General features: G+C 36.0%; 1 protein-coding gene across 1 annotated transcript in view; it reads right to left on the bottom strand.

Annotated features, from left to right (window-relative positions):
* Positions 1-726: 726 nt before the first annotated feature.
* The window catches only part of LOC145660855 (lysosomal alpha-mannosidase-like), a 166436-nt gene continuing 140448 nt past the window's right edge, over positions 727-26714 (bottom strand). The window contains exons 16-17 of the mRNA XM_081726279.1: positions 9335-9493; positions 727-1324 (exon numbers count right to left, since the gene is read on the bottom strand). Coding sequence (XP_081582405.1) covers positions 1100-1324; positions 9335-9493 — 384 coding nt within the window. The 3' untranslated portion in view covers positions 727-1099. The remainder of the gene's footprint in view (positions 1325-9334; positions 9494-26714) is intronic.

The following is a 26714-nucleotide window of genomic DNA, read 5'->3' as shown; positions in this document are numbered from 1 at the left end:
AAAACCGACAAGTCCTTACAAATGCTGCTTTAAAATTAATAATTCCATTTGCTACATCGTACCTGTGCGAAAGTGGTTTTTCTTCCATGGTAGGCATTAAAACAAACACAAGAAATGCTTATCAGTTGAAAATGACTTGAATGTGCGTCTTGAAGATTGAACCGGGCATTGCCGCAACAGTGAAATCACACTATGCTCAGGTATCTAATTAGCTTTCAATTTTAATTGTATTTCAATACACAGGTCTCGTTGCGTTTGCATTTTTCTGGTATTTCAATATGCAGTTCTTGTTAGTTTCATATCGTATCTCTTGCATTTAAACAGATTTTTAAACAACTGTGCACCTGTTGAAAATACTTACTAGACCTATTTTATGTTGCTCTTAACAGTAATTGCAATATGCCTGTTAGAACAAAGATCAAAATAATATTTTAAAATATTTTCTGATATTGGATTCTAATTATATTTATTTCTTTCGCTTATCTTCTCTACCCTCATGAAACCTTTTTACGACACCCTTATGGGTCGTAACCCCAGGTTGAGAAACCCTGCTGTAGGGTGTTGAAGATGAAGGGACTGGGAGTGCCATACATCACTAAACTGTCTTTCTTAAGCATAGATTACATGTTATTGCAGTATTTATTTGTATAATATACTACAAACTTACTTTACTGTAAAAGGAAACCAATTTGTGACATTGATAAACAACATTTGATTTTATTTAAATTGATTATGAAATATTAATGAGTAGACAGAAAACAATATATTTAGAATAATATTTGTATTTCATTGTTTGTTAAAAGATTTATGTATGGAGCATAATTTGTTTAAACATAAAGCATAAATCGTAATTATCATAAATATAAAGCACAAGAAAATTAATGTACTAATTAAGTAAATTTCAACGAAATTAACAAAAAGGTTAACTGTCATTTCCAACGGAATAATTTGTTGTTGCACAGTTTTTACTCTCACATGAAATTTTATTTAGAAACACATAACCACGCACCCACACATAGACACTCCCACCCCCACCACCCGCACATATCCACAAAAAAGATACAGAATTAAGATAATTATTGTAACCAGCGTTGATATTTTAAATCCACGGTTGGGTTGTCCATTCCATTTCCACTAAGAAAGTTCGGATTTGCATTGGATGAAGAGCAAATTTTGTGTTTGAAATATCCGGAAGCGGTAACGTGTTCTCTTCATTACTTTCTGTAACTGTTGACCACTGCAAGGGTTTAGATGATGACTTCTTTTGGTTTGCTGCCAAAGTGAGTTCCTCCACCTTCATTATTTTTGCAGGTTTGAAAAATTCCTGAAACAAATCACATGACAAGGTTAGGGTAATAATGAGCATGTAAGAAAGTAGTTGTAATGTACCTACACGGAGAAAAATGCATAATCCAGTCGGCATGTAAATGCTGTTTTTACCAGGTTACGCGCGTCACCACATTAAGTAATGTTGTTTCATCCGTAATACGATCTACACCACCGTCCAGCGAAAATTTTGTATTGTGGGACTACCATTTCAAATCTAGAATTAACGCCATACCCATTCCGACGGTGGTAACTTAGGTATATAATGTTGTTACTACCTTCCTACGAGTGTCCCCTCTTGGTTCTTTCTAAATCTGTGACTCCCTATCTTACGAGAGTAATAGTTTTTAACACGAAATCCATCATGTGAATAAAATTATCCAATCACAGAGAGTCTAGTTCGACGCCGAACTCCAGACTTGGCATGATGCTCCCACCTGCTGTACTTTTAAACATGAAATTATATTACTTAAGGAGCGCCCCTGCGTAAATACGATGTATCCACACTGAAATCCTAGTCCTTTTTTTCTCAGTGTAGGTACTGTAGAGTTGCGATCCAACTTGATTTTTTGGCTCAAATGTAACTTCCTTCACAGGAATGCAGTTACCGGTAATAAATATTTATTTTACTGGAGCTAAGTAACATGTAAGGGAATCAGAAGGTACAAAATTTATGTTTTAAAACTGGAAGAATTCTGTGCGGAAGTAATGAAAAGTAATACCTGAAAAGCTTTCAGGATGTTCAACACAGTGAAAACTGTCTAAGTGGGCTACCATCGGTTTCATTGGAAAATGGCCATCTTAGATGTCCAACATATTATGAAATAAATAGCTTAATTCGTCATTTGCACATTTTGACTTGTATGACACATACTTGTACAGTCAGCAACGAAAGTTCTTTTCGCTTGATGAAGCTAATTTCGTAAATAACTTCAGAATGGAATGACTATTTGAGTATAGTTTTCAGTAATCTTTTAAAAAGAGTGTTATTTTCTGTACGTTCCAGCCTTGAAACTTGGTGAAACTGTGTACATTTTATTATTATTCCCAAAATACTAAATTTTACCAAACGGAAAGAACTTTTGTCGCTGACTGTACGACTTCATTATGACACTTTTGTAATTTGAACACGGTAATTAGGTACAAAACGTTTTTTTTCCTCTAAAGATAGAGGGGACAAGATAAAATGTCAGTTCTAGGAAATACTCGAAACACCTATGTTATCCTTCCCATTGATCTCAGTAGTGAAACACCAGACCAGAAGCGATCTATGGTGCTTCTGGAAAATACAATAATTATTGGCCAACAAGTAATGAAACAAACAAAAAAAAAGTTTATTCTATTATCGCATTTATCTTTCTTTCTATCATGTTGCAACTTATTTGTTCTAAATCTGCTGCAAGCTCCTCACGAAGAAAAAAAAACTTGAAGACTTGACGAAAACAAAAAGATAAGCAAATCCATTTAAACTGCACCATGAAATGGTCTTGTAATATAGAAGCTGTAACGACACCAATCTCTTGGTATTTTCGCTAACAATAACAAAGAGTACATAGTTTGTTTTATGTTTGGAAGTTACTTTCAATGAACAAATTTTTCTTCCTTCTACCTTCGGTTTAGTGACTTCCTGCAACACACAACAGTAAAATATGGTCTCAAGGGCTTTCTAAAAAAATAAAGATTACTTATGTGTCCAACCCAGGAAAGAGTTCTCACTGATACAGATAGCATTTTAAATACATGGAAAGATTCCTTTGACGATTTGCTTAAGACGAAGACAAAAACTAATGTGCGTGGAGAAAGGGAAATGCATACAGCAGAATTGTATATTCCAGAACCTAACCGAATAGAAGTAGAAATCGTTGTAGAGAAGTTAAAGAAACACAAATCTCCGAGCGTAGACGAAATCCCGGCTGAGTTAACTTTAGCTGGAGGCGAAAAATTGAACGAGATACACAAACTCATGCTTCTTGTTTGGAACAAGGAGGAATTTCGACAAGAGCGGAAGGAATCAATCATTGTTTCGATTCACAAGAAAGGCGATAAAACTGAATGAAACAATTATCGACTCATTTCTCTTCTGTTAGCATTTTATAAACACCTTTCAAATAATATATTAGCAAGATTGACTCATACGCTGATGAAATTATTGGTGATTATCAGTGTGGATTTAGGCGTAATCGATCAACTATCGATCAAATATTTATCATTTGACAAATATTCCAAAAGAAGTGGGAATACAGTGCCCTGGTACATCAATTATTTATTGATTTTAGAAAGGCTTACGACTAGATTAGGAGAGGAACATTGTATAATATTCTTACAGAATCTAGAATACCGAAAAAGCTAATGAGATTAATTAAGATATGTTTAAATGAATCCCAAAGCAAAGTCCGAGAAGGAAAATTCTTGTCCATGAGCTTCCACGTCGAGAATGACCTGAAACAAGGAGATACGTTGTCGCCATTATTATTCAATTTTGTCCTGGAGTACGCTATAAGAGAAATCAAAGATAGTAACCAGGGTCTAGAGCTGAATGATAATCACCGGGTCATGGCGTATGCTGATGATGTAAATTTAATAGGGGATGATATGAGAACAATAAAAAGAATACAGAAGTCTTATTAAACGCTTGCAGGGACATGGGTTTAGAAGTAAATGCAGAGAAAACTAAATACATGGAAGTTCGTCGGGATCGTAGTACGGTAGATTATGGTTCGATAAAATATCAAATAATACTTTTGATAAAGTGGATACTTTTAAATATCTAGGATCAATATTAACAGACGAAAACCATATTCACGAAAAAATAAAATGTCGACTAAAAGCAGGGAATTCATGTTATTATTCAATTCAAAATAATAATTGTCTCGCGAATTCTGTCGAGGAATTTGAAGCTTAAAATATATAAAACGATAATGCCTGTTGTTCTGTATGGGTGCGAAACTTGGTCGCTGACTAAGAGTATTTGAGAACAAGATAGTGAGAATATTGGAATCCAAGAGGAACGGGAATGGGGAATGGCGGAAACTTAATAATGAGGAACTACATAATTTATACCGTTTATCAAACATTGTTAGGGTCATCAAGTCTAGGAGGTTTAGGTGGACAGGTCATGTAGGCAGAATGGAAGAAAATAGGCCGTTTTCAAAGTCTTAACTGGAATTCCAATCGGAAAACGACCATTAAAAAGACCTAGGCGCAGATGGGAGGATAATATTAAAATGGATCTCGCAGAAATAGGAATACAAAATAGAAACTGAATCCAGTTGGCTAAAGACAGAAGTCAGTGAAGAGCTTTTGTGAACGCGGCATTGAACATCCGGGTTACATAGGCTATACAGTGTCCACTGACGGACAAGTTATATGTGTCCAACATGCACAGATGAATTTAACGGGATACGGACAAAATCTCGCGGCCGAAACATCGCCGCCCAAAATCTCGCCGGCCAAAACCTCGCGGGACAAAATCTCGCCGGGCCAAAACCTCGCGTGTCCAAAACCTCGCCGCCCAAAACCTCGCGGTACAAAATCTCGCCGGGCCAAAACCTCGCGTGGCCAAAACCTCGCCGCCCAAAACCTCGCGTGGCAAAACCTCGCCGCCCAAAACCTCGCGGGAAAAAATCTCGCCGGGTCGAAACCTCGCGTTGCCAAAACCTCGCCGCCCAAAATCTCACCACCCAAAACATCACGTGGCCAAAACCTCGCCGCGAATGAAACTTTTCTTTAAAATTTACCCAATGAGTTTCTTAATATGCAATTTCACATTACAAATAATAATAATAATAATAATAATAATAATAATAATAATAATAATAATAATAATAATAATAATAATAATAATAATAATAAGATACAAAACATCGTGTGCGTGGGCTTTCTCGGGTTATTTCCGTTTCCTCCTACTTTCTTTATTCGATCATTTCCTTCATCCTGGTCATCTACGTCTCCTTTAACCTACAGGACATAATCAAGGGACGTCGTAAAAACTCATATATTATTTCATACTTTCATAAATATTATTAGATTTTTGTTAAAATTTTAAGTTTTTGGATTTCCAAAGTTCTCGAAACTAATCCCGTTAGTTGTCATTACTTTCCTTATGCAGTCTTTCTTTCCCTATAACCAGTTTAAAAACATCCTGTCGCCCTACCTTCATATTGAAATCCTCTAATACAGAAATAGAATTTTCTATGGTATCGCGGGACTTGGTCAAATATCCGTGATACTTCTTCTGAAACAACGTCTTTTATACCGTCATCATTATCATCTGTTGGAACATTTACATTTTGGTCAGGCGAGATTTTGGGTATGGCGATATTTTGGGACGCGAGGTTTTGGAAGACGAGGTTTTGGCAAGGCGAGGTTTTGGCCCGGCGAGATTTTGGCCGGCGAGGTTTTGGCCCCGCGAGATTTTGGCCCGCGATGTTTTGGGCGGCGAGGTTTTGGCCAGGCGGGGTTTCGGCCAGGCGAGATTTTGTCCCGCGAGGTTTTGGCCAGGCGAGGTTTCGGCCCGGCAAGATTTTGGGCCGCGAGGTTTTGGCCAGGCGAGGTTTTGGTCCGCGAGGTTCTGGCCGCGAGGTTCTGGCCGCGAGGTTTTGTACCCAAACCGAATTTAACATGAACAGCATAGGAACAACGTTGCTTCAAGTGGCCAAATTCCAAGACAGATAGGTGGTCAACTTACACAATAATTAAAAAGAAATGTTTATCTTCTGGGAAAATGCAGATTCTATAGAAAAAAAAGGCTAACAGGGAGGAGGCCAAGTTATCAGGTTTTACTATAATTTCATTCTCTTCATATGTTATTCAAAATATTATATTTGTTGTTCATACACCGTAGTTAAGAGTAGAGCCACAGTTATTATCCGAGCTAATGTAAACCGGACTAAACTCAGTTAATCGGAACTCGGATAATACAGACTTCCAGAAAAATGAAGGACAGTACTGTATATAGTAGTAAAGGCATGAGGTACAGCATAATAATTAAATAGACCTACATTAATTGCTGTATAGCACAAGTTGAAAAGTAAAAAAATAAATAAATAGATAAAAAATAAAACAGAAAATTTAAAAAAAATCACAGTACGGCATTTTAAAAAGTTCATCAATCATAAAATAGTCCTGGAATTTCGAAGATGCTGGTAAATAGAAGTACATGTAGTTGCGAACCTGTTCCATTACTGCGCACGGGAGTGAATCTATAGAAGAGAGAAAGACGACTAAATTTTCCGAAGAATACAGAGAGAACGGCTCGACAGCCGTCCATGTTAGAAGTTACAGCGGTCACGGGATTGGGCGTTCGAACCGTCTTGATTTCTTTTGAAATTTATTTTTTTTAAATATTTGTTGCAAGAATAAGTGATAAATTTTGCAATATTTTGATGCACAATTTACCTGTATTTATTAAAGTACAATGGAAACAGGTTAACATTCACGGTATAGCCCTTCCTGATAGATTGTCTGAAGCAATCTTTCTGACGGTCCCTTGATTCTATGTCGATATGATGACTTGTCCTTAGAGGCGAAGAGAGCAGTCACTGCAGTTTCTACCTCTTGCTGGTTGGTAAAGTATTGTGATTTTAGGAAGTGCGCCATAGACTGAAACAAGTAGTTGTCCGAAGGGCCAAGGTCAGGACCATATGTCGGGTGTGGCATCAGTTTGATGCCATAAAGTTCCTCAATTTATGTTGCATTTTCCTACCCGAATGTAATTTTGTATTAGCCTGTTGAAGCAGAAAGCGTTTTCAGTTTACCATACAAGTTATTGTTGACGTAGTGAAACATACCTCCCTTCAAAGTGTTCGGTATTAAGGTCGGAATTGATGATACAACCGTTAGGAACGACATGGAACTGAATTATCTCCTCATACTTCCAACAAACACAGTGCATGACATTATGTTTGAAACATCCCTGTTTGACGACCGTTTCTGGAAGTTATTCCTTGCTCAACCACTGTTTTTATAAGTTCAGATTTCGGGAAGATATTCATTTTTCGTCGCATGTGACAATTCGTTTCTGGAAACAGACATCACGAGGATTTTTCAGCAGTTGTCGGCATACATACATTCTCCTTTGAGCTTGAGCTGGGGTCAGCTCATGTAGCGCAATGCGACACCCCCTTGTGGTTGTCCAGAATTCATGAGGGTGACGCAGCGGACTGGGACAAGCCGAGCTATATTGGTAATCTTCTTGTGTGAAGAATGGATTTTCCTCAATGACGTGCTGTATATGACCTCAGAGTATGTTATCATGTCGTGGCCGGACCTTCGCTGATCTTCAACATTATTACAACCTGCACGAAATTTCTGCAAACCTGCATGAAAATGCTGTGCTGTGGTACATAACAAATGTTTTGGGTTGCTACCACTGCGTTATACCCGAGTTCAAATGCATTCAATAACAGTTCACGTAATAGACATTATTAGGCACTCACTGTCACTGCCACTAAAACAGATTGAAAATACTGACGGAGTGGCGGCCTTTGTATTAAATAATCTGCTTACCACACTACCTCTGAAGCCAGCTGGATCTTGTACTTACAGCCCATCACAGATATATACATGCGCCTGCTCTTTGGATTGTGGATTGGAAGATTTATGACTTTCTCTTTGTAAATTTAGAGCAATTGTCGCGTCGCCTTGGCTAATGCACGCCATTTAAAACATGAGCCGTTCGCTCCGGGATTTCTTTTCTTTTCTTTTTTTACGACCATTTTGGTCAACTTGGAACTCAGTTAATCGGGGCTCAGATAATCGGTGCTATACTGTATATTCTTCTTATATTTTACATTAGAATCATGTCAATTCTTGAACACAGATCTTATTTTTTTTATTAACGTTATGTAACTACCTTAATGGAATATTTAAATATATAACATTCTCTAATTAATTTAATATATTTAAACATTCAATTGGTAATACACAAATGATCATCAAAATAGTGGAAACGCCAGAAGAAAATACAAGGAGACATACAAATAATGAATAGTTTCCAGTGGAATAGTATACAATTCTTCATGAAGTGTAGCACATTTCTGTCAGTGAGGATAAAAAAGCATATGTTTTATAAAGTGTGAGCTCTAGAACTGACTCAAATGTTTAATAATGTTGAGCTCTGGCGATTGGGCAGGTCAGGGGATTTCCTTTAGTTCATCTTGATGTTCATAATATCTCACATCCGGTGGAAGAGTGTTACAACTTAAAAAATGGAATTTTTGAGTTATCATCACTCAAAAGAGAATATATGTAGAGAGAAGCTAGCTATACCTGGTGGTATTTTTGCAGAAACGTAACTAAACAAATTAACCTTTAGATGACAGAAATACTAGTATTTCAGGGAGCGATTTTGGTAGAATAATAAACTTTAAAAGTCATGTTCCCACAAATTTGTATTTTTGACTTGTAACAGTCTTCCACCGCTTGTGCGATATAACGCCAAATTACCTCAAGTTGTGTGAAATGACGCGCTGTCATCTTGGGAAATTACGTCATTAGTTGGGAACAACACCTGGATCATAGAATACACGTAATGACTATATAATCATTAGTAGTAACATAGTAGGATCCACGGAGCAACAGAAATTGCAGCCCATAGCACCACACAACCACCGACATGTTTCATGTTAGAGAGGTGGTAGTACCCAATATAAGCTTATTTGAGTTTCCATTATACTTGTTGGAAAGACGGTGAAAAAGGTCTCATTGGACCATATTACGCATTTCTCATCATTGGCTATCCACTTTCTATGTACTGTACATATCACTGTGTTTGCAAATTGCAACTCAAATGTGGTTATTCGGATTATGTAGCTCGTGTCAGACTTAGATCTTCACAATATAGGCTGTTCCTGCTCCAGGTTCTGATTGAATTTCACAGTTACTTTTGACTCATCCCTGGTGAGAATTCTCTTCGGCGATCCCTGTCCCATCGGTATAAGTCACATTAAAAATTACTAAGATGTGATATTAAACAAGAAATAATAATATTGGTGAAACCCTTTCTTACCTCCATATCAACGTATGCAGGTTTAGAAAGTTCTGAATCTTCATCTTTCGCAAAGATATGTTCAAATCTTACGAGGTACAAATGAGATGCGTTTGATATCTTTTCCAAAGTTAATAGGTGAATATTCGGTGGAAGTTCACTGCCAGAAAAGAGCTGAAACTGATAATAGAAATATAATTAATATAACAGGAAAATACAACATCGGAGGCAGCAAAGCTGATGTTCTTAAATGTGAAACGTTTTATATTGAATGTAAAAGTTTTTATTTATTTATTTATTTGTATATATGTGTGTGAAATAATAATTGATTCGACTGTAAGGAAACTCTTCCCAGGAAATGATGAGTGTAACAATTCCACTTCACTGCAACAAAAATTACTCAGCTGATCGAGTTGAAGTTTAGTACAGACAAGGATACTAAGAAGAGCCAGGTCTGAAAGGACGCTATAAAATATAGTTTAAAGGGTGGTTAATACACTGAAATAAAGAAAAAATAAAACAAAATTTTATATATATATATATATATATATATATATATATAGAGAGAGAGAGAGAGAGAGAGAGAAAGGAAGGATCACGCACTTAATATTCATTTTCAAATAGCTCCGAAAGTAATGAAGCAAAAATTATATAAATTGTAAAAAATAAAAAAAGAAATTAAAGTTTAGGCTACATTGTAAGAAATAGAAAACTTTACTACTAGATGTAGAAATGGGGATATACGTTAAAAAGTTTAAAAAAACAAAAACAAGTGCGTACTCTTAAGGACCAGTCTCCCAAAGAGTGCGTTTTGCGGTCCCTAAGAATGCGCACTCAACACCTATCGTACTTAAAACCCAAACCACTTCGTAAGACGAACACTGCTCATGTCACCATCGTTTACAATTAATGCACTGAATCCAGTCTTCGTCAATTGGTTCTTCATTCAATTCGTGACACACTGCGCATGAAGTTTTGGTTGATCTCAGCTGCAGTATTCTCTGTTGAAGTGAATGATTCATCGGGCTGATCAAAAAGTTTTCTCTTTGATTTAACATTTCCTTTGACTCGTTTGCTCTGAAGAAACTTGTGAAATGGAGAAATAATAAAAATTTCAGATCGATGTTTGATACGTGCAATTTGTCGCATTTTTTTTTATTTCGGAAGACTAATGATGTATTTCGGATGAACAGACGTGCTTGAAGTTGCGGTTTCTGTAGGTCTAAGACGTTTTCCTTTCTCCATGGTGTAATGAAAGACTTGAGTTTGAAAAAAAATAACATTTTCTGAAAAATATTGTTGTTATCTAACGATGAAAAAATAAAAAGTATTTTAAACTTTAATTTATCCTAAGGTTTGCTTTCAATTGTTCATAATTTTATCCAAAATGATAATTATTACTAATAAACACTATATTATTTAACTACAGGTGATTCTAAACTATTTTGCTTTTGCTTCCAACAATTTCTTGATTACACGTCCATGTGGGTTTAAAAATTATGTTATGAACATACACGAAATTTAAAATATTACAGAAAATCTTCGTTCAGTTTCACTCACAAATTATGATTTTTATGAGTAAAATTAATGATTTTTTTAAAATTCATAGTTCGTGGTTTCATTACATTATCCTACCAACTAGAAAAAAATCCTCAACAATATCTTTAGTGTATATCTTTTTTTTTTTTTTTTTTTTTTTAGTTCGTGGTTTCATTACAATCGTAATCGAAGCCATGTTTAGCTCAGCATCTTCTTCCAGAACACTTCCAGAATCTTCATATGATCATTTCCTCACTTCTTAGGTCGATGTCATCATAACATAAAAGACAATGGCAAACTACCATGGACCAAACGCCTGCCTTCGGGCAGAACACCACATCACCATCATCATCATCATTGTAATTTAAGAAATTCTGTAAATTTAAAATACTTCTTATAGATGATTTACAATTGGTGCTTGAATCGAAGACAAACAATTGCAAGTAATTCTACAATCCATTCAAACATCCCATTATATTCCGAGAGTAACTGATAAGAATAACCACATAGTCTGTAAAATGAATGCCACTACCCACACACACTCTCTCAAAGAAATTATCCCAAAGAGTACGCGCGCGTTCTTTGGTAACTCACTAACGCGCACTCTTTGGGAAACAGCAGTCAACTCGAGTAAAATTCATCCAAGTGGCTGCACATGCAAGACCCTCGAAACAAAGCCATGGTAAACAATTCTATTTGCATTCATGTTTTCTACCATGCAACAAGGGTACTGTAGTTAGCTGCTATATCAGAATAATTTCTTAACTAAGAGTACTAAGATATTACATCAAGAATTCAAATAAGTTATTTTTATCTGTATTTTCTGTTTGCATCGATACATTAACCTCCCTTTTCTTCATATCAACTCTCATACAAAGACGCATTAAACAGCGTAGCAATAATAATTCTGTGTGTTACCACTTCAGCGTAATTGTCACTGCGTGCTCTTTGGTAACCTCTCTCTCTCTCTCTCTCTCTCTCTCTCTCTCTCTCTCTATATATATATATATATATATATATATATATATATATATATATATATATATATATATATATATATATGCCTTATCATTGTCTCAACTGCTAAATGGTTCCATATCAGGAAAAAATGGCTCATTTAGATAGTATTCAGGTACCGCGTAAGTTTGGAATGTCTCCAGAGTTCATACCTTGCATATCGATAATAGAGGTAGAACCGCATCAATTAGTGCATCATGGCGGCAATCTTGAAGTCTGCCATCTTGGATACAGGTCTAAATTTTTACTAAGAAGGGAATAATGTAAAATATTTTTTTGGAGTAACTGTATACTGCAAACACACAGCTGACAATATTTCCATTTTGTCTATAAGCAAATATATGGTTATAGCCTACATAATACATGTTTATTTAATTACGGTTGTATTTTCAAATTTACCAGGCCTCACATTGCATATTGTAAATGCGTTCAACATTTTAGGTGGCTTAGGGCACTATTTAATAGTACTCAATTGAGCTAATTTTCCTCACGGATTACTTTGGTCTAATATGAAATCATTTTAGAGAGTGAGAGCAAAACTCGGAATTCGAAAAATAAGGAACATCCTAATATATAAGATTTAATGATAAGCTATTCTTCCAGTGAAATTGAGCTATTAAACAGAATTGATTGGGATAAGACCACAGGATAGCATGTTGATGGTTTAAGTTCAGATTTGCACCTGCACAAGGCAGGGCAAATTTGTGGAGTACGTATCATTACATTGCATTGCATAGGAATGTTGAACTTTACTTTTCAGTTTACTGGCAGTACGCAGTACGTTTTAAGGAATTCAATTATTTTTTTTACGTAGCTTATACCAGAAAATTACTTTTTATATGTGAAAATTCCCAAGATGATGTGAATTTTATTCCCTTTCGCTCCTTTATTCCCGAAATGTTTTTGCAACATTAAACAATAATGTTATTTTGAAAGATTGGAGGAAGGCATATACCAAGTTTCGTTAAAATGTAATAAGTTTCACGAGACTTATGATACAACACATACACGGACAGAGAGAGAGAAATGATGATTGAGTCAAAAGGTAGAAATTGTCTGTATTTGTTTCAGTTACGTGTATACTTGTATTTAGTTTCATGTGTGAGCTTAACGTGTATATTTCGTTTCCAGTTTAAGGCTATTTCTATATTAATGGAGGAAAAATCTAGAAGATCCTTATCTTTGATCTAGAATCATACATGTTGCCTTATATTATTATCTTGGCCAAACAAGTAAGAAAAATTCTAATAGGATGAAAGCAGTTCTAAAATTGTAATACTACATTTTATAGCTAATTCTTAGACAAAAAGAAAAAAAGTGTACTCTAGAGATTTGAACTCTAGTCAAAAAAGATATTTTTTATTTCAATCTTGAAGGGTTGATGTTCTCCTTTTCTCGTCGTTTATAGGGAGACGTTAGATGCTCGATAATACTATAATTGAGATACAGAGGTAAGTACTAAATGAAGAAAAGAGGGAAATTATATTGGTAATTTTAATCATATTTGCTCCTCTCTAGGTTTCTAAAAGTTTAGATTTTTAACCTCCCTGGCCCTCTCTTACCTACCTTGTAAATCGAGTATAAATGTTCAGTAAACCAAATAGATGTTCTAGGCGTTATATCTCTTCCTTTCTTTTATTTTCTCTACCCCGTCTTTCGAGAGGAATGTTGAGACAAATAGACTGCAGAGTATACAGGTAGGTATATACCCCTGCATTAATCAAGTATAACATTTTAGCTTATAGGTTTATTTGCTTCGGCCGTTCCGAGCTTAAGATATAAGTTAAAAGACATTAAGAACAAATAATAAAGAAACTAACTGTATCTGATGGATAACAATAAGAAAAGATATTAAAAGCAATGAGCTGATTAGTACGGGACTGTATACCTACTTTTGGGCCACCTTGTAGTTCTAAAACTAAAATACCTAAGCACTGACTGATATATATCATAGTGCTTGTCTTAACGTATCAGACAAGAAATCGAGTAACTTAAAACATGAGTCTTTTCAAAAAGAAAGGGTCCAAAAGGATGAATCGAGTTCAGGGATGAGATACAGTGCGCCTGATAGAGAATGTGAAAATATGTGTATGTGCAAAGTTATAGCGACTGAGCGCCATAAGAAACGGAGGGGGTCAAAGTTGGTGGGAGAAGAGCTATGCTATCTTATAGAAATACATCAAATAAACTGTTGAGTAGTAAAAATATGAAAGATAGACAATGCAAACGGTGGTAGTTTCACATATTGGCAAAAGAAGAATGGGCAGAGTAGATCACGAATCTCCGCCACCATCTTGAAATCCGTCATTTTGAAGTCTGTGATATTTTTTGAAATGGAAAGGTAGTAATGTGATATATCAATTAGAGTCAGCATGTTCTCAAAAAGTCAATTATGAACTTCAGTGATCGTTATCTGTACCTATTTAGAAGATTTAGGATAAACTTTATAGTTATTTACGAAAATTTAGGAAACTGATACTCATACGTTGAAAGTTTGGATTATTAAGAAAACACATTCGACTGCAGTAGTCCACTTTTCATCCACATATCACACGCTATGCTCTTCCAAAGTTGCTATTGCTTACGAAGATGGACAAAGGAAATTGAGTGAAAAATATAGCAGGTAGTGAAGAAAATTGTGATTTACATACAAAAATCTTTTTAAGTTTTACGTCCCACGGTTATGCCGGTTAGGCTAAAGGAGACGGTGATTATGAGAAATGAATGAAAATGGTGGAATGAAGAAAGTGGGAGGAAACGGGAGAACCTCGAGAAAACCCATGCACACGGTGCTTGTCCACCACAAAGTTCACTTGGCAGGAGCAGGGTTTGAACCCTGGACCCCGAGCACCAGAGGTGAACGCTCTACCACTGAGCCACAGCGGCCCCTGGTTTACATACAGTACGTAATAATTGCATTTTAACCTATCAGATTTTATTGTGTTATGGTCTATTTAATAAGTATGTCACTTAACAAAAGGTAGCTATCTAAATTCTACATTGTTTTCTACTAAAATCACACACACACACACACACACACACACACACACACACACACACACACAAGCGGAAACGGTTCTTCCAGACCGAAACATTTCTCTTCGGCACCGTATGAAGCAAATTAGAAATAATCATAGATACAGTAATAATGTACTAATATACAACTTGATACCAAATTTCACTGTTAGTTTTTTTGGCTCGTAGATATGTTTATCTTACATTTGTTTTCGTGATAATCCAAACTTTCAACATACGAGTATCAGTCTCCTAAATTTTTGTTCATCCTAAATCTTCCAAATAAGTACAGATAACGATTACTAAATTTCATAATTGACATTTTGAGAATATGCTGGCCCTAATTTACATGACTATCTTTCCATTTCAAAAAATATCACAGATTTCAAAATGATGGATTTCAAGATGGCGGCGGAGGTTTGTGACCTACTCCCACCATTCTTCTTCAGCCAATATGTGGAACTACAACCGTTTTCATTGTCTATCTTTCAATAATTTTACGAATCAATAGTTTATTTGATGTATTTCTATAACATAGCATAGTTCTTCTTCCAGTATTTTTGACCCCTTCCCCTCCGTTTCTTATAGCGCTCAGCCGCTATAACTTTGCACATACACACATTTTCACATTTTCTATCAGGTACACTAAGTTTCATCCCTAAACTAGATTCATCCATTTGGACCCCTTACTTGTCAGAGATGGTATTGCACTGATGTTGCGAATTTGAGCTCTAATTACATACATTTTCTCCTTAATTCTCTAGTCAAAATAGAAGCTATTTTCACAAATTTCAATGTATGCCGAGACGTAAGTCGTGATCACATACTCTGAAAGGCGACGTAAAGACCCTTTTGATCGTGAGGATACAAAATTTATGCTCTAATGGGCCGCGGTGGCTCAGTGGTAGAGCATTCACCTCCGGTGCTTGGGGTCCCTAGTTCGATCGCAGCTCACGCCGCGTGGACTTTGTGGTGGACAAACACCGTGCTCGTGGTTTTTTCGTGGTTCTCCCGTTTCCTCCCACTTTCTTCATTCCACCATTTCATTCATTTCTCATAATCATCGTCTCCTTTAGCCTAACCGGCATAACTGTGGGACGTAACACTTAAATTATTTCATTTCATTTTCCTTTAGCCTAATCGGCATAATCGGGGACGTAAAACTCAAAAATTTCATACCATTTTCATTTTTATGCTCTAATGTCATGCTCTAAGTTCATCTAGAAATGATTAAGTTATAACACTTTCGTGCTAAGAGAGACCCATGAAAGGAATGTATAACAATATTGAAACCATATTTGCTATTGGTGTGTATTGTGTAATGAGTTAAATGTTGATAATTGCTCTTCATTATGTTCGTACAATCGCTTTATCAATTGATGGTTGTGTACTGTGAATCATGAGATCTAAGACGTCTATTGAACTAGAGTACGTTTGTTTTATTTTGGCACACTACCCGCCAGTACACTTGGTTGGCCTTTAAAGTATTTTCTGCTGGCACTCACGTGAACGTTTTAATCCAATAGACGTCTCATTGGTTTAGCCATATAGGTGACGTTAGTTGTCAGCCAGTCCATCAAATGAGGTTATTGCTGTTTGGCGCGTAGTTGAAGTGCTTAGTTGTCACACACGAACAAGTGTGTTGCAGTGATTTATGGTTGGTGTGGTGCTTGGCAGTGGCTACAAGAAAACAATATTCATTTCGACAATACGATGCTCAAAGAAACACTTTATACGTTGATTATTGAAAACCGGGAGCAAAGACGAGAATACGAAATAGATACTATAGCAAAATCTAAAGGACAGACTGTTATTAGATTACCTCCTTACCGTTATAATTTTAATCCAATAGAGGCTCAAGTTAAGAGTTATGTGTCAAAGCGGAATACAACATTTAAAACTTCTGCTGTTGAAACGCTTCTGTCCGAGGCTGTAAGTTCAGTGATCCCTGCAGACTGGAGCAAGGCAGTAGAACATGTGAAACGCGAAGAAGAATTTTATTGGGGAAAGGACAAACTACTGGATGATCTCGCTGATCGTTTAGTGATTAACTTGTAATCAGATTCAGAAGGTAGCCAAGACGACGGCGAAGGGGAAGCAATCTCTTCGGGGGATGGCCTTGGAATTCGACGTTTGCCTCCCTACAGGGAAGTGAAAATAAACTCTGCAACTATAACTATCTTTCCGAACAAATTTCCAGTACCGGCATTTTTCTCATGTTTTTATATGTGGGTGCATTGTATACCCTAAAATGAAAATCTTGCGTTAGGTTTCATTTAAAAAAAATCAACAGCAGTACAGATTTGCCTAATTTGTTTATTGGTTTAGTAGTCTTACATTTAACATTTAGACTTGGTTGTTGGTACAATAAATTATGACTCTATCGTGACATTGGAATGGTGGCATCCCCCCCCAAAAAAAAAATAATTGTTCCTATTTCTTTTCTATACTACAAATCGAAATTGAGAATTCAGGATATTGTACTCACTGAACGTGTGGCAACAACTCGTTGCAGACAGAATCCATCCTTTAGGCGGGAAGCGTGCCAAGATAAAACAAACGTACTCTAGTGTTGTCCACAAGACGTTTGAAATTTCTCCACTTCTTTCGTTTCTCGTATGGAAATACGAGCCGGGAATTGTAATGTTTAACCTCTCGTCTATTTGTCGATCAAGGCTATATGAATTCCCATCTCGATACGTTCGTATTAAAAAGTGATTGTCTTGTATAAATTTGAGATGCTGGGTGTCGACTGGAGAAGCGATCGATCCTCATCGTCTTCTCACTAATTTTAATCCCAATTATACGAGTAAGTCAATAACTTTGAATGAAGGCCACTATTATAAAAATCAGTACTTTTTTAAAATGAAATTTTCATTTATTCAAACTGGGGCAAGTATTCATTTCCACAATATTGGTGCATATGAACTCCAAGCAATGTACGTAGGTAACTGAGAATCGGCCCCTAAGGGAAAAAATAAGTAATATTCCACGAAAATCAGGTGTTTTCTTTTACAGAATTATCTTAAAACACATTTTAAAAATCAAATGCTGAGAGGGGGGGTAAAGGTGAGTCATCCTTTAAGAGTGATTTGAACTCTAAGCATTGGGAATTGTCTGAAAACCTCAGTAAACATATGCACTATATTGTGTCAAAGTGAATTGTTTTTACAATCGTGGAATATTTTGACTTAAACTCTGGGACGGGGAAAGAGATAAGTTCACTCTCTTCTTCTAGATTGATTTTAAGTCCAAGTAATATTGATGATTATAAAAGCTCATAAAAGGTTTCATATTGTATCAAAATGATTTTTTAATGAAAGTTAATGGGGAAAAATATTTTTTATGCATTGGAAAGGGGAGAAGGCCGAGTTTATCCCAGATTAGGATAGAAAAATTCCCCGCTTCTTCTTGGCTGACTAATCCAAAACAACTGAAGATTTTTGGAAATTATTTAAGAAAATATGCATAATATTATAACAAAATCCATTCCTTTTAAGAAAATTATACTGCAAGATTTTAAAATTTGGAAGGAGGTTAATCCATCCCCTTATACTCTGTGTTAATTTCATACAGAGTGGATGGTTGGGAACTCCAAATCAAATATGCGACATGTTACGTGGGTAGTTCCAAAATTACTCGACCTCACTATAGATGACGGTTGTTGTTTGAAACACATGACTATGGTCGAAAGTACTAACCTTATAAAGCTTAAGTTTGAGGCTTGAAGACGCTATGATGTTTATTATTTGTTTGGCAACCATCAAAATTGAATGCTCTCAGTGAATTTGTGAACATGGAAAAAATAAGTCTTCGTTACATAACACAATATTTCCATTCGAAAGTCTCAGTTTAACTAATATCAAAGCTGAGCTAGATTCTACTCTGTGGGAGTCTGCTCCTTCGTTTACAACGGTAATATATTGGGTGGCAGAGTTTAAACGAGGCCGTAGAGCTGCAAAGGCCCAACATCACAGTGGTAGACCAAATGAGGTAACCATGCGAAATATGTGAAGAAAATCTATAAAATAATATTGAACGACCGTCGTGTAACAGCGCGCGAGCGAGCAAACATGGAAGGCATTTCAAAAAGTGTTGTACGTAACATATTTACTGAAAATTTGGACATGAGAAAGTTGTGTGCGAGATGGGTACTCACAATGCAACAAAAAGAGTGTAATGAGGATGTTACAATCGAGTGTTTGGCCAGGTTTAATAGCAATAAAGCTAAGTTTTTGCCTCGATTCATAACCATGGATAAAACATGGGTCCATCACTTCATACCTGAAACGAAGCAAAACAATGGGCTGAAAAAGGAGAATAAGCTCCAAAGAAGGCGAAGATAGTTCTTTCTGTTGGCAAAGTAATGGCCTCAGATTTTGAGGATGCGCGTGGGATAACTCCTTGATTATATTCTAAAAGTAAAAGCAATCATTGCAGTGTTTGAGTGATGAAATCAAGACAAAACGGCCGCATTTGGCGAAAAAGAAAGTGTTGTTTTATGAAGGCAATGCACCAGTATACACATTCGTTATCATGATGGTCAAAATCAAATACTTGAAGTTTGAATTGTTTCTTTTCACATCCTATCCGCCAGATTTAGCCATCTCGGATTATTTTCTCTTTCTAAACTTGTAAAAGTGACTCGGTGGTAAAAGATTTGCCAACAATGAAGAAGTACAGTCTGCATTTAATGAATATTTTCAGGAGCTCGATGGTTCACATTATAAACAAGGCGTCGAAGCTATTGAACATTGCTCGAAAAAGTGTATAGAGCTAAAACGATACTATTTGAGAGACAGAGTGTGCTTTGCGACTACCCTCAAACATCAATATTGAACATTTCTTTTCTACGAAAATGATCAGGGAACTTATTTAAAAAAATGTTGGAGCTAGTAAATTCATTCTTTCATTCATGGGATATTTTAACTCAAGCTATGGCATAATTGAAATTCATTCAATAAATTATACACATGCTGTTACATTATAGTTCAAACTGCAAAATTATTTCAAATTTGAAACATAGAGTGGATTTGACATTCAGTATATACGCCCTTACTCATAGTTTGCAACCCGAAATAATGAGCTTATTTGATAAGGTTTTGAGAAAGTACATATCAAGCTGCATTAAAATAGGATATGTTTTAAGTTATAGTGCAACAGACAAAAGACACACAAATGTTGATCGAGTCGAATGGTAAAAACTCCCTACCCTCGCTTCAACTATATGCTATTTAGGAAAAATATGCTGTAAACTTATTTTTAATATTGCGAATATTCATATTTCCTTCATCCCCACAAGATTCTAAATTACGAACGGTTTGTGTATATTTTAATACGAATGTTCTGAACATAGTGTACACATGATATTCATTTATGTACAAAATGTTATGCCTAAACAACAGATATGTTGAATAAAAGCCAGTAAATCGAATAAGAGAAAATGCCGTGCTTGTAGTTTGTGAAGTATTATCTGTCAGGAAAGTAAATGTACACCTATTTTTCGAGTCTGGCATTCCTGCGCTCCATCCGTGGAGAGTATGAGAATTAAATCAATCAAATGTTTACTGAGGGGCAAAAAGAAAAGTTTAATCTGAATAAGACATTGCAGAGGAGCACAAGCTGTGAATACAAATAGTGCATAGTGTAAATAAAGGACGACACCGAAAGAGAAAGCCAGAAACAGCTGTTAAACTTAGAAAAAAGAGTAAAAATTGTCGAAGTGAGAACATAAAACACAATTACAACAAATACGCCGACAACTAAACGTTCACCACGCCATGATCTTGGTGTAGTGGTTAAGGTGCTGGCTTACAAATGAAAAGGATGCGAGTTCGAATCCACGTTAAGGACGTTTTTAAAAATTTTGTTAATAATACATACAGCTCATGAGAGATGGTAAAAGAGGTCGTATTTAGTCTTTCGTAGCAATTATTATTGGTAATGTTTAGTACTGATAATACTTTTTGTCTTTGCGTATTGCTTTTATTCTCTTCTTAATTTTGAAAGAGAAGAATATCCGAACAAATGCCACCAAAATTCCTCATATTTTGAATGTAAACGCCATTTGTAATTAGTAAAGAATAAAAATTGAACGTTCCGATGTAGCTGCAAAAAGTAAAAAGAAAAACATGGAAGTGGAGTGTTCGAATACATACTCATGGTTATTAAAAATACAATTTGTACATGCTTTACACGTCCCGACCACGTTTCTACGTTAGCAATTAAGAGGTTTGTGTTTAGGTTAGGCTGGTCAATACGTTTTGCAAAGGGGCCCGGTTTAGCTCTGACGCACCACAGGTGCGAGCAGGGAGCAAAACACCTTTTCTCTCTCCCTCTGCCTATTGATCTATCTATCTGTATATATATATATATATATATATATATATATATATATATATATATATATATAACGCTTTTGTGAATGACATAAGCACCCTAATTTTCAGCGGATTGAGACGAAATTTGGCACAGACATTAATTGTTGAAATATCTTGATGAGTTCGTTAACAAGAATAAACAGATGAAAATGTTAAAAATGGCGGCCCTTCAAACTCTTAAAAACTTCCAAGGGAACCAAATTTCGCCCATAAATAGGTATTCAGAAAGTTTGAATAACATTTCCTTTTTTACTGAGATATTTGTGTGCAGGGACTTATTGAAATATTGGACCCGATTAATCGCATAAAGAAGGTTCACGCCCTTTCGCTACGGTCAGGCTTTTTTTTAAAGGAGGGAGTTATTTTCGTATCGAAACAAGATGATTGTTAGTGATGATATGAAATTACACATTGAAAGTGAAGTAACTTGTGAAACGTCTTATTTGAAAGAATAATATAATAAATGTGCTTTCCCCTAACAGAGAGAACTGTAAATCATGTATTTCGAGTTCGATAGCGTGAATGGCGACGAGTGTTATTTGATTTGCTTTTTAGTAACACATTGCATTGCAAATAAAGGTAGGCAACATTAGTGGTAAGTAAAACTTTAATAATAACAATAGTAATAAAATAATAATAATAATAATAATAATAATAATAATAATAATAATAATAATAATAATAATAATAATAATAATAATAATAATAATAGGTGTTGTTTGTGGCAAGGCAATATCTTCCTCAATTCTTCTTCAAACGTAATAATTGTAACGCCATATCTCCCTTACAAACAAAATATTAGCAATTTATATCGAGAGAACGGGAAATTGTAGAGTGATGGGAGCAACGTTGGACAGTATGTACTCTTAGTAATCAGAAAAATAAGCGATTTCAATGCAAAATGAACGAAGAGTCATTGTCATGGGTAGTCATGGAGCCACGGCAGAGCCCTCTTTAGGCAAAATGTCGATAACTTATATCGAGAGAACAAGAGGTGATAGTGAGATGGGACCAACGTTGGACACTGTGGACCCATAAGGCTCATCGAAAAAAAATAGTGGCGGGGGCGCCAGCCAGCCTTACTTATTTCCACATAATAATATAAAAATATAGTGTCGAAATACACACACGAGTTAGCTAGTAATATTCGATATTATTATTATTATTATTATTATTATTATTATTATTATTATCGACAGCGTCATTTCATTACGTGTGCATGTTTGACATGAAGCCAAAGAGAAGATCCATCATTCATAGAAAGAATAAGAATAGTCAGTTACTTTAACTGTGAACGACAGCGAAAAATACGAAAAGAGTGATTAGCTGCAGCGAAAAGAGACAATACTTTCTCTCAAATGGATAAAAAAAACAAGCCGAGATAGATTCGAACTCGCATGGACGGCGTGAAAAGTCAGTGCTTTGTCCACTTTTCTTTTGACTGACTCACCGAACGTGTTTCAGTAACTTACTTATTGCTAATTTTACTTGCTTCACTCGTTCAACTTGCTTTTTCTAATAGTTTATAACGATAGAGACACGAACACAGAAACATAAGGAACAGTTAAAAATCATAGATGCTCTCCCGCCGGGAATCGAACCCGGAACACCAGACACCAAAGTCGCACGTGCTAACCACTAGACCAGAGGGAAGGGCACTGCTCGCACTCTGTGTCGTTAGGGATTTCGACCACTGTATTGCCAGCTATCACTTCTGTGGATTGTATACTATGATCACATGTTTCTTCTCTGCTGGAAGAGTTAAACCTACATTCTATGTAATACATGAGGTATTTAGACCTACATGCTCTTCATATAATGTAATAAAAAGGTCATGCTGGGAATAAGAAAAAGATCATTCCTTGGACAAAACGGAAACTATTGGCATCAGAAATATTTATCTACGAGGCATGCGCAATAGTATATTTCAGAATAGTTACTGTTTAATTCAGTAAACGAAGAAAGGGGTGTAAAAAAGCAAATATGTCGCGTCAACGAGATCGATCAGAGTTGACAGAGGCGGAAGCAGATGTGTAGTAATACAACAACTTGGTTAAATTGATAATTGGTTCTTTATTCTGTAGTAGATCGTATCACAACTTTACAGGAGAGCAGAGAAAGACTTACTAACGCTGTCATATAGTAAGCTTTAGTAACACGATCATATAGACACAAATGGATGTAACTGTGAGTACTAAAACTTGGATTCAACGAAAGCCGTTTAGATATTCAGTGGTTTGCAGGGTTGTATAAGACACAAAAAGATAAGACACAATACAATTCTTCATACCTCAGCTTCCAGTAACTAGATACATGCAATTTCTGGTTAGATACTGAAACTACTGTCGGATTTTACTACATGACGTATTGCAGGATACAAAATGCTTTGCATTACTTGTTTGTTTGTAGACAGCTACTAGCTTAGTGTTCTGAAAGGTTGTGTATAAACTAGGGATAGCCAATTCCGGAATTATTACTTTCCGGGCTCCCGAAGGTAAAACCGGACAAATTCCGGAATTCGGAAAATTCCCATTTTGGAATAATTCCGGAATTCGTAGCAATCTGGATTTTTTCGAAATCCAGAATTTTTCTCAATCCCGGATTTTTCTAAATTCCGGATTCTTCCCGAGTTCCGGAATTTTTCTGAATTAGGGAGTTTAACTGAATTCCATAATTTTCCGAAATTTGAAAAGTGAAAGTTCCGCTTCCAAAAAATGAATTTATTTTGTTTAATATGAATCGTGGTGGAAATAAGTCTTTGATCAGGTAATGGCGACTGCTTTGAAAGAAATGGGGTGTATGAGAATTCAATCTGTCATATTTGTAGTTTCGTGTGGAGAAAAAACAAACTTGTGAACCAGCGGTTTAAGAACAACTCAAGTTATTAATGTAAACTTTTCCGACATCATAAAAGAAATACGAAAGACATTTTGAATCGAAGAAATATAACATACAAGTTTGCAAGCGGAGACAAAGGAACCTAACGTAACCAGACTAAAAACGAATCTTTTACCGCGTAGCGATCGCGGTTCAGTGGTCAAGGTGCTTGTGCGAATGCACATTGTATTTTTATTTACTTTAGGATTTTTGATGGCGATTGATCGGCAATAACATACGTTTTATTATATTCAAATATTTGAATACTCGGATGTTTCAATACTTAAACTATCAAGTCTTCAGGAATAATAATAGTAATAATAATAAACTGATAATAATTATTATTATCTCGTAGAAGATTAAAAGCTAGGAGCTAATTATCGCTCAGGTCATACCATTACAAGCAGAAACGTGACATTTGGAAAGAATATTTCGGTTGTGTTTAATGTTGCTCACGAGAAGAGCAGTTTCTCATCTCGTTTCTAAAACAAATAAAATAACATGAGAATTAACATTTCACATTCGAGACGGTCTCTCTTTGGAGATGAGAATCGAGACGAGACGAAAAGTATGGTAAACATTTCCCGTCTTGTCTCGATTCTCGAAATAGTATATGTCCATTCTTTAAGTAACAATTGCTCTGTAGACTGAATCTCATAGGCTATTTCGTTACATTATATTTCAGAGCTCATTGAATTATGCTCTTTGTAGGTATTTTGTAGAAAAGCTTTTATATTTACCTCTGCATATCCTAAAAATTAGTTTATTATATGCCTTACTGTTGCGTGATATTCAGTTATATTTATTACAGTTATTTTCCTTAAAACATACAGTAGAATACTTTCTACATGAAACTTCAACGGAACGTTGTAGTTTAAAATGTTGGTAGTTGCAGAGGTGTGTCTTGAAGGTACGGAACCCTTTCTCGGAAATCTCTACTTTTAAGTAAATTTTGCCAAATTTCAACGGCAAGTTTAAAACTTTTATTATTATTATTATTATTATTATTATTATTATTATTATTATTATTATTATTATTATTATTATTATTATTATTATTATTATTATTATATCAACACCGTGTATAATTTTTAAAAGATATACGTTTTGTATCTGAATAGTAAAAGCCAATTGACTGTCGATCTCGGTCGTCGAGAAGTATTCAGGAGGCAAGGACATCGGTCACGTTCTGGGTTTGAGTTCCGAAGGGGCAAGTATTCGGGCTCGAGCCAAAAATTGTTAAAAGTTATAGGGTTCAGCCAAACATGTTCAAAACAGCTGGGACCGGGTTTAGGCTTCTCAACGGCTCGAGGGGCTCCGCTTATAGCTCATTCACTATCGAACCGAACCGAGAAGTGAGCCGAGCCAACAGCTCACCCAACCGAGCCGATTTGAGCCATCGGCTTAGTTCAGCTGAATCGAAACGTGCCGATGGACTAGTTTCAACTTAGCTGGCTTGAACCGGTTCACATGAGCCGAGTAGGGGACCCATTCCAACCGAGAAAGCTCGAGCCATCCGCTCAATTGAGCTGAGTCGATGGCTCGTTCCAACTGAGCCGGCTCGGGTTATCGGCTCATCCCAACCGAGCCGACTCGAGCTGTTAGCTCAGTTGATACGAGCCGAACCGGTTGATATCACTAACCGAGTTGGTCTTCTGCTTGGGCTCAACAATTCGACAGTGCAGGTCTCAGCCTTGATTTTAAGAACTACAGTATATACTTATATTGGTGATTACGACATTCGAGGCTGTCTCGTAAAAAAAACTCTTGTCTTCTCGTTATCTAGATAAGACGAGATACACTAAAATTGCCCCACAAGATACACTAAAATTGCAGCACGAGATGCACTAAAATTACGAGACGAGACGCACCCCTGTCGTGAGCAACACTAAAGTATTCCATATTACTGCTTACATTTCTCATGGCTTAAGCTTTCCAGTCTAATCAGGCCATTATTTCAAAACGAGTTAAAACGAACTGAACGAGCGAGCGAGCCATTATCAAACTCGACTCAACTCGAAACTTGCCCTCGAAAATAGCTTGACCTTGATCGCTACGAGGTAAACGATTCGTCTTTAGTCTGGTTACGTTAGGATTTTTTGTCTCCGCTTGCAAACTTGTATGTTATATTTCTTCGATTCAAAATGTCTTTCATATTCCTTTTATGATGTCGGCAAAGTTTACATTAATAACTTGAGTTTTTCTTAAACCGCTGGTTCACAAGTATTTCTTTTCTCCACACGAAACTACAAATATGACAGATTGAATTCTCATACACCCCATTTCTTTCAAAGCAGTCGCCATTACCTGGTCAAAGACTTATTTCCGCCACGATTCATATTAACCAAAATAAATTCATTTTTTGGAATTCACTTTCCGCATTTCGGAAAATTATGGAATTCAGTTAAACTCCCTAATTCAGAAAAATTCCGGAACTCGGGAAGAATCCGGAATTTAGAAAATTCCGGAATTGAGAAAAACTCCGGATTTCGAAAAAATCCGGATTGTTCCGAATTCCGGAATGTTAACGAAATCAGAAATTTCTAAATTCCGGATAATTCCGAATTCCGGAA

The sequence above is a fragment of the Thermobia domestica genome, chromosome 9 (assembly GCF_964235325.1).
Source record: "Thermobia domestica chromosome 9, izTheDome1.hap1.1, whole genome shotgun sequence".
NCBI classification, from domain to species: domain Eukaryota; kingdom Metazoa; phylum Arthropoda; class Insecta; order Zygentoma; family Lepismatidae; genus Thermobia; species Thermobia domestica.
Note: the sequence above shows the minus strand (reverse complement) of the source record. Positions and strands in the feature narration are given on the sequence as shown.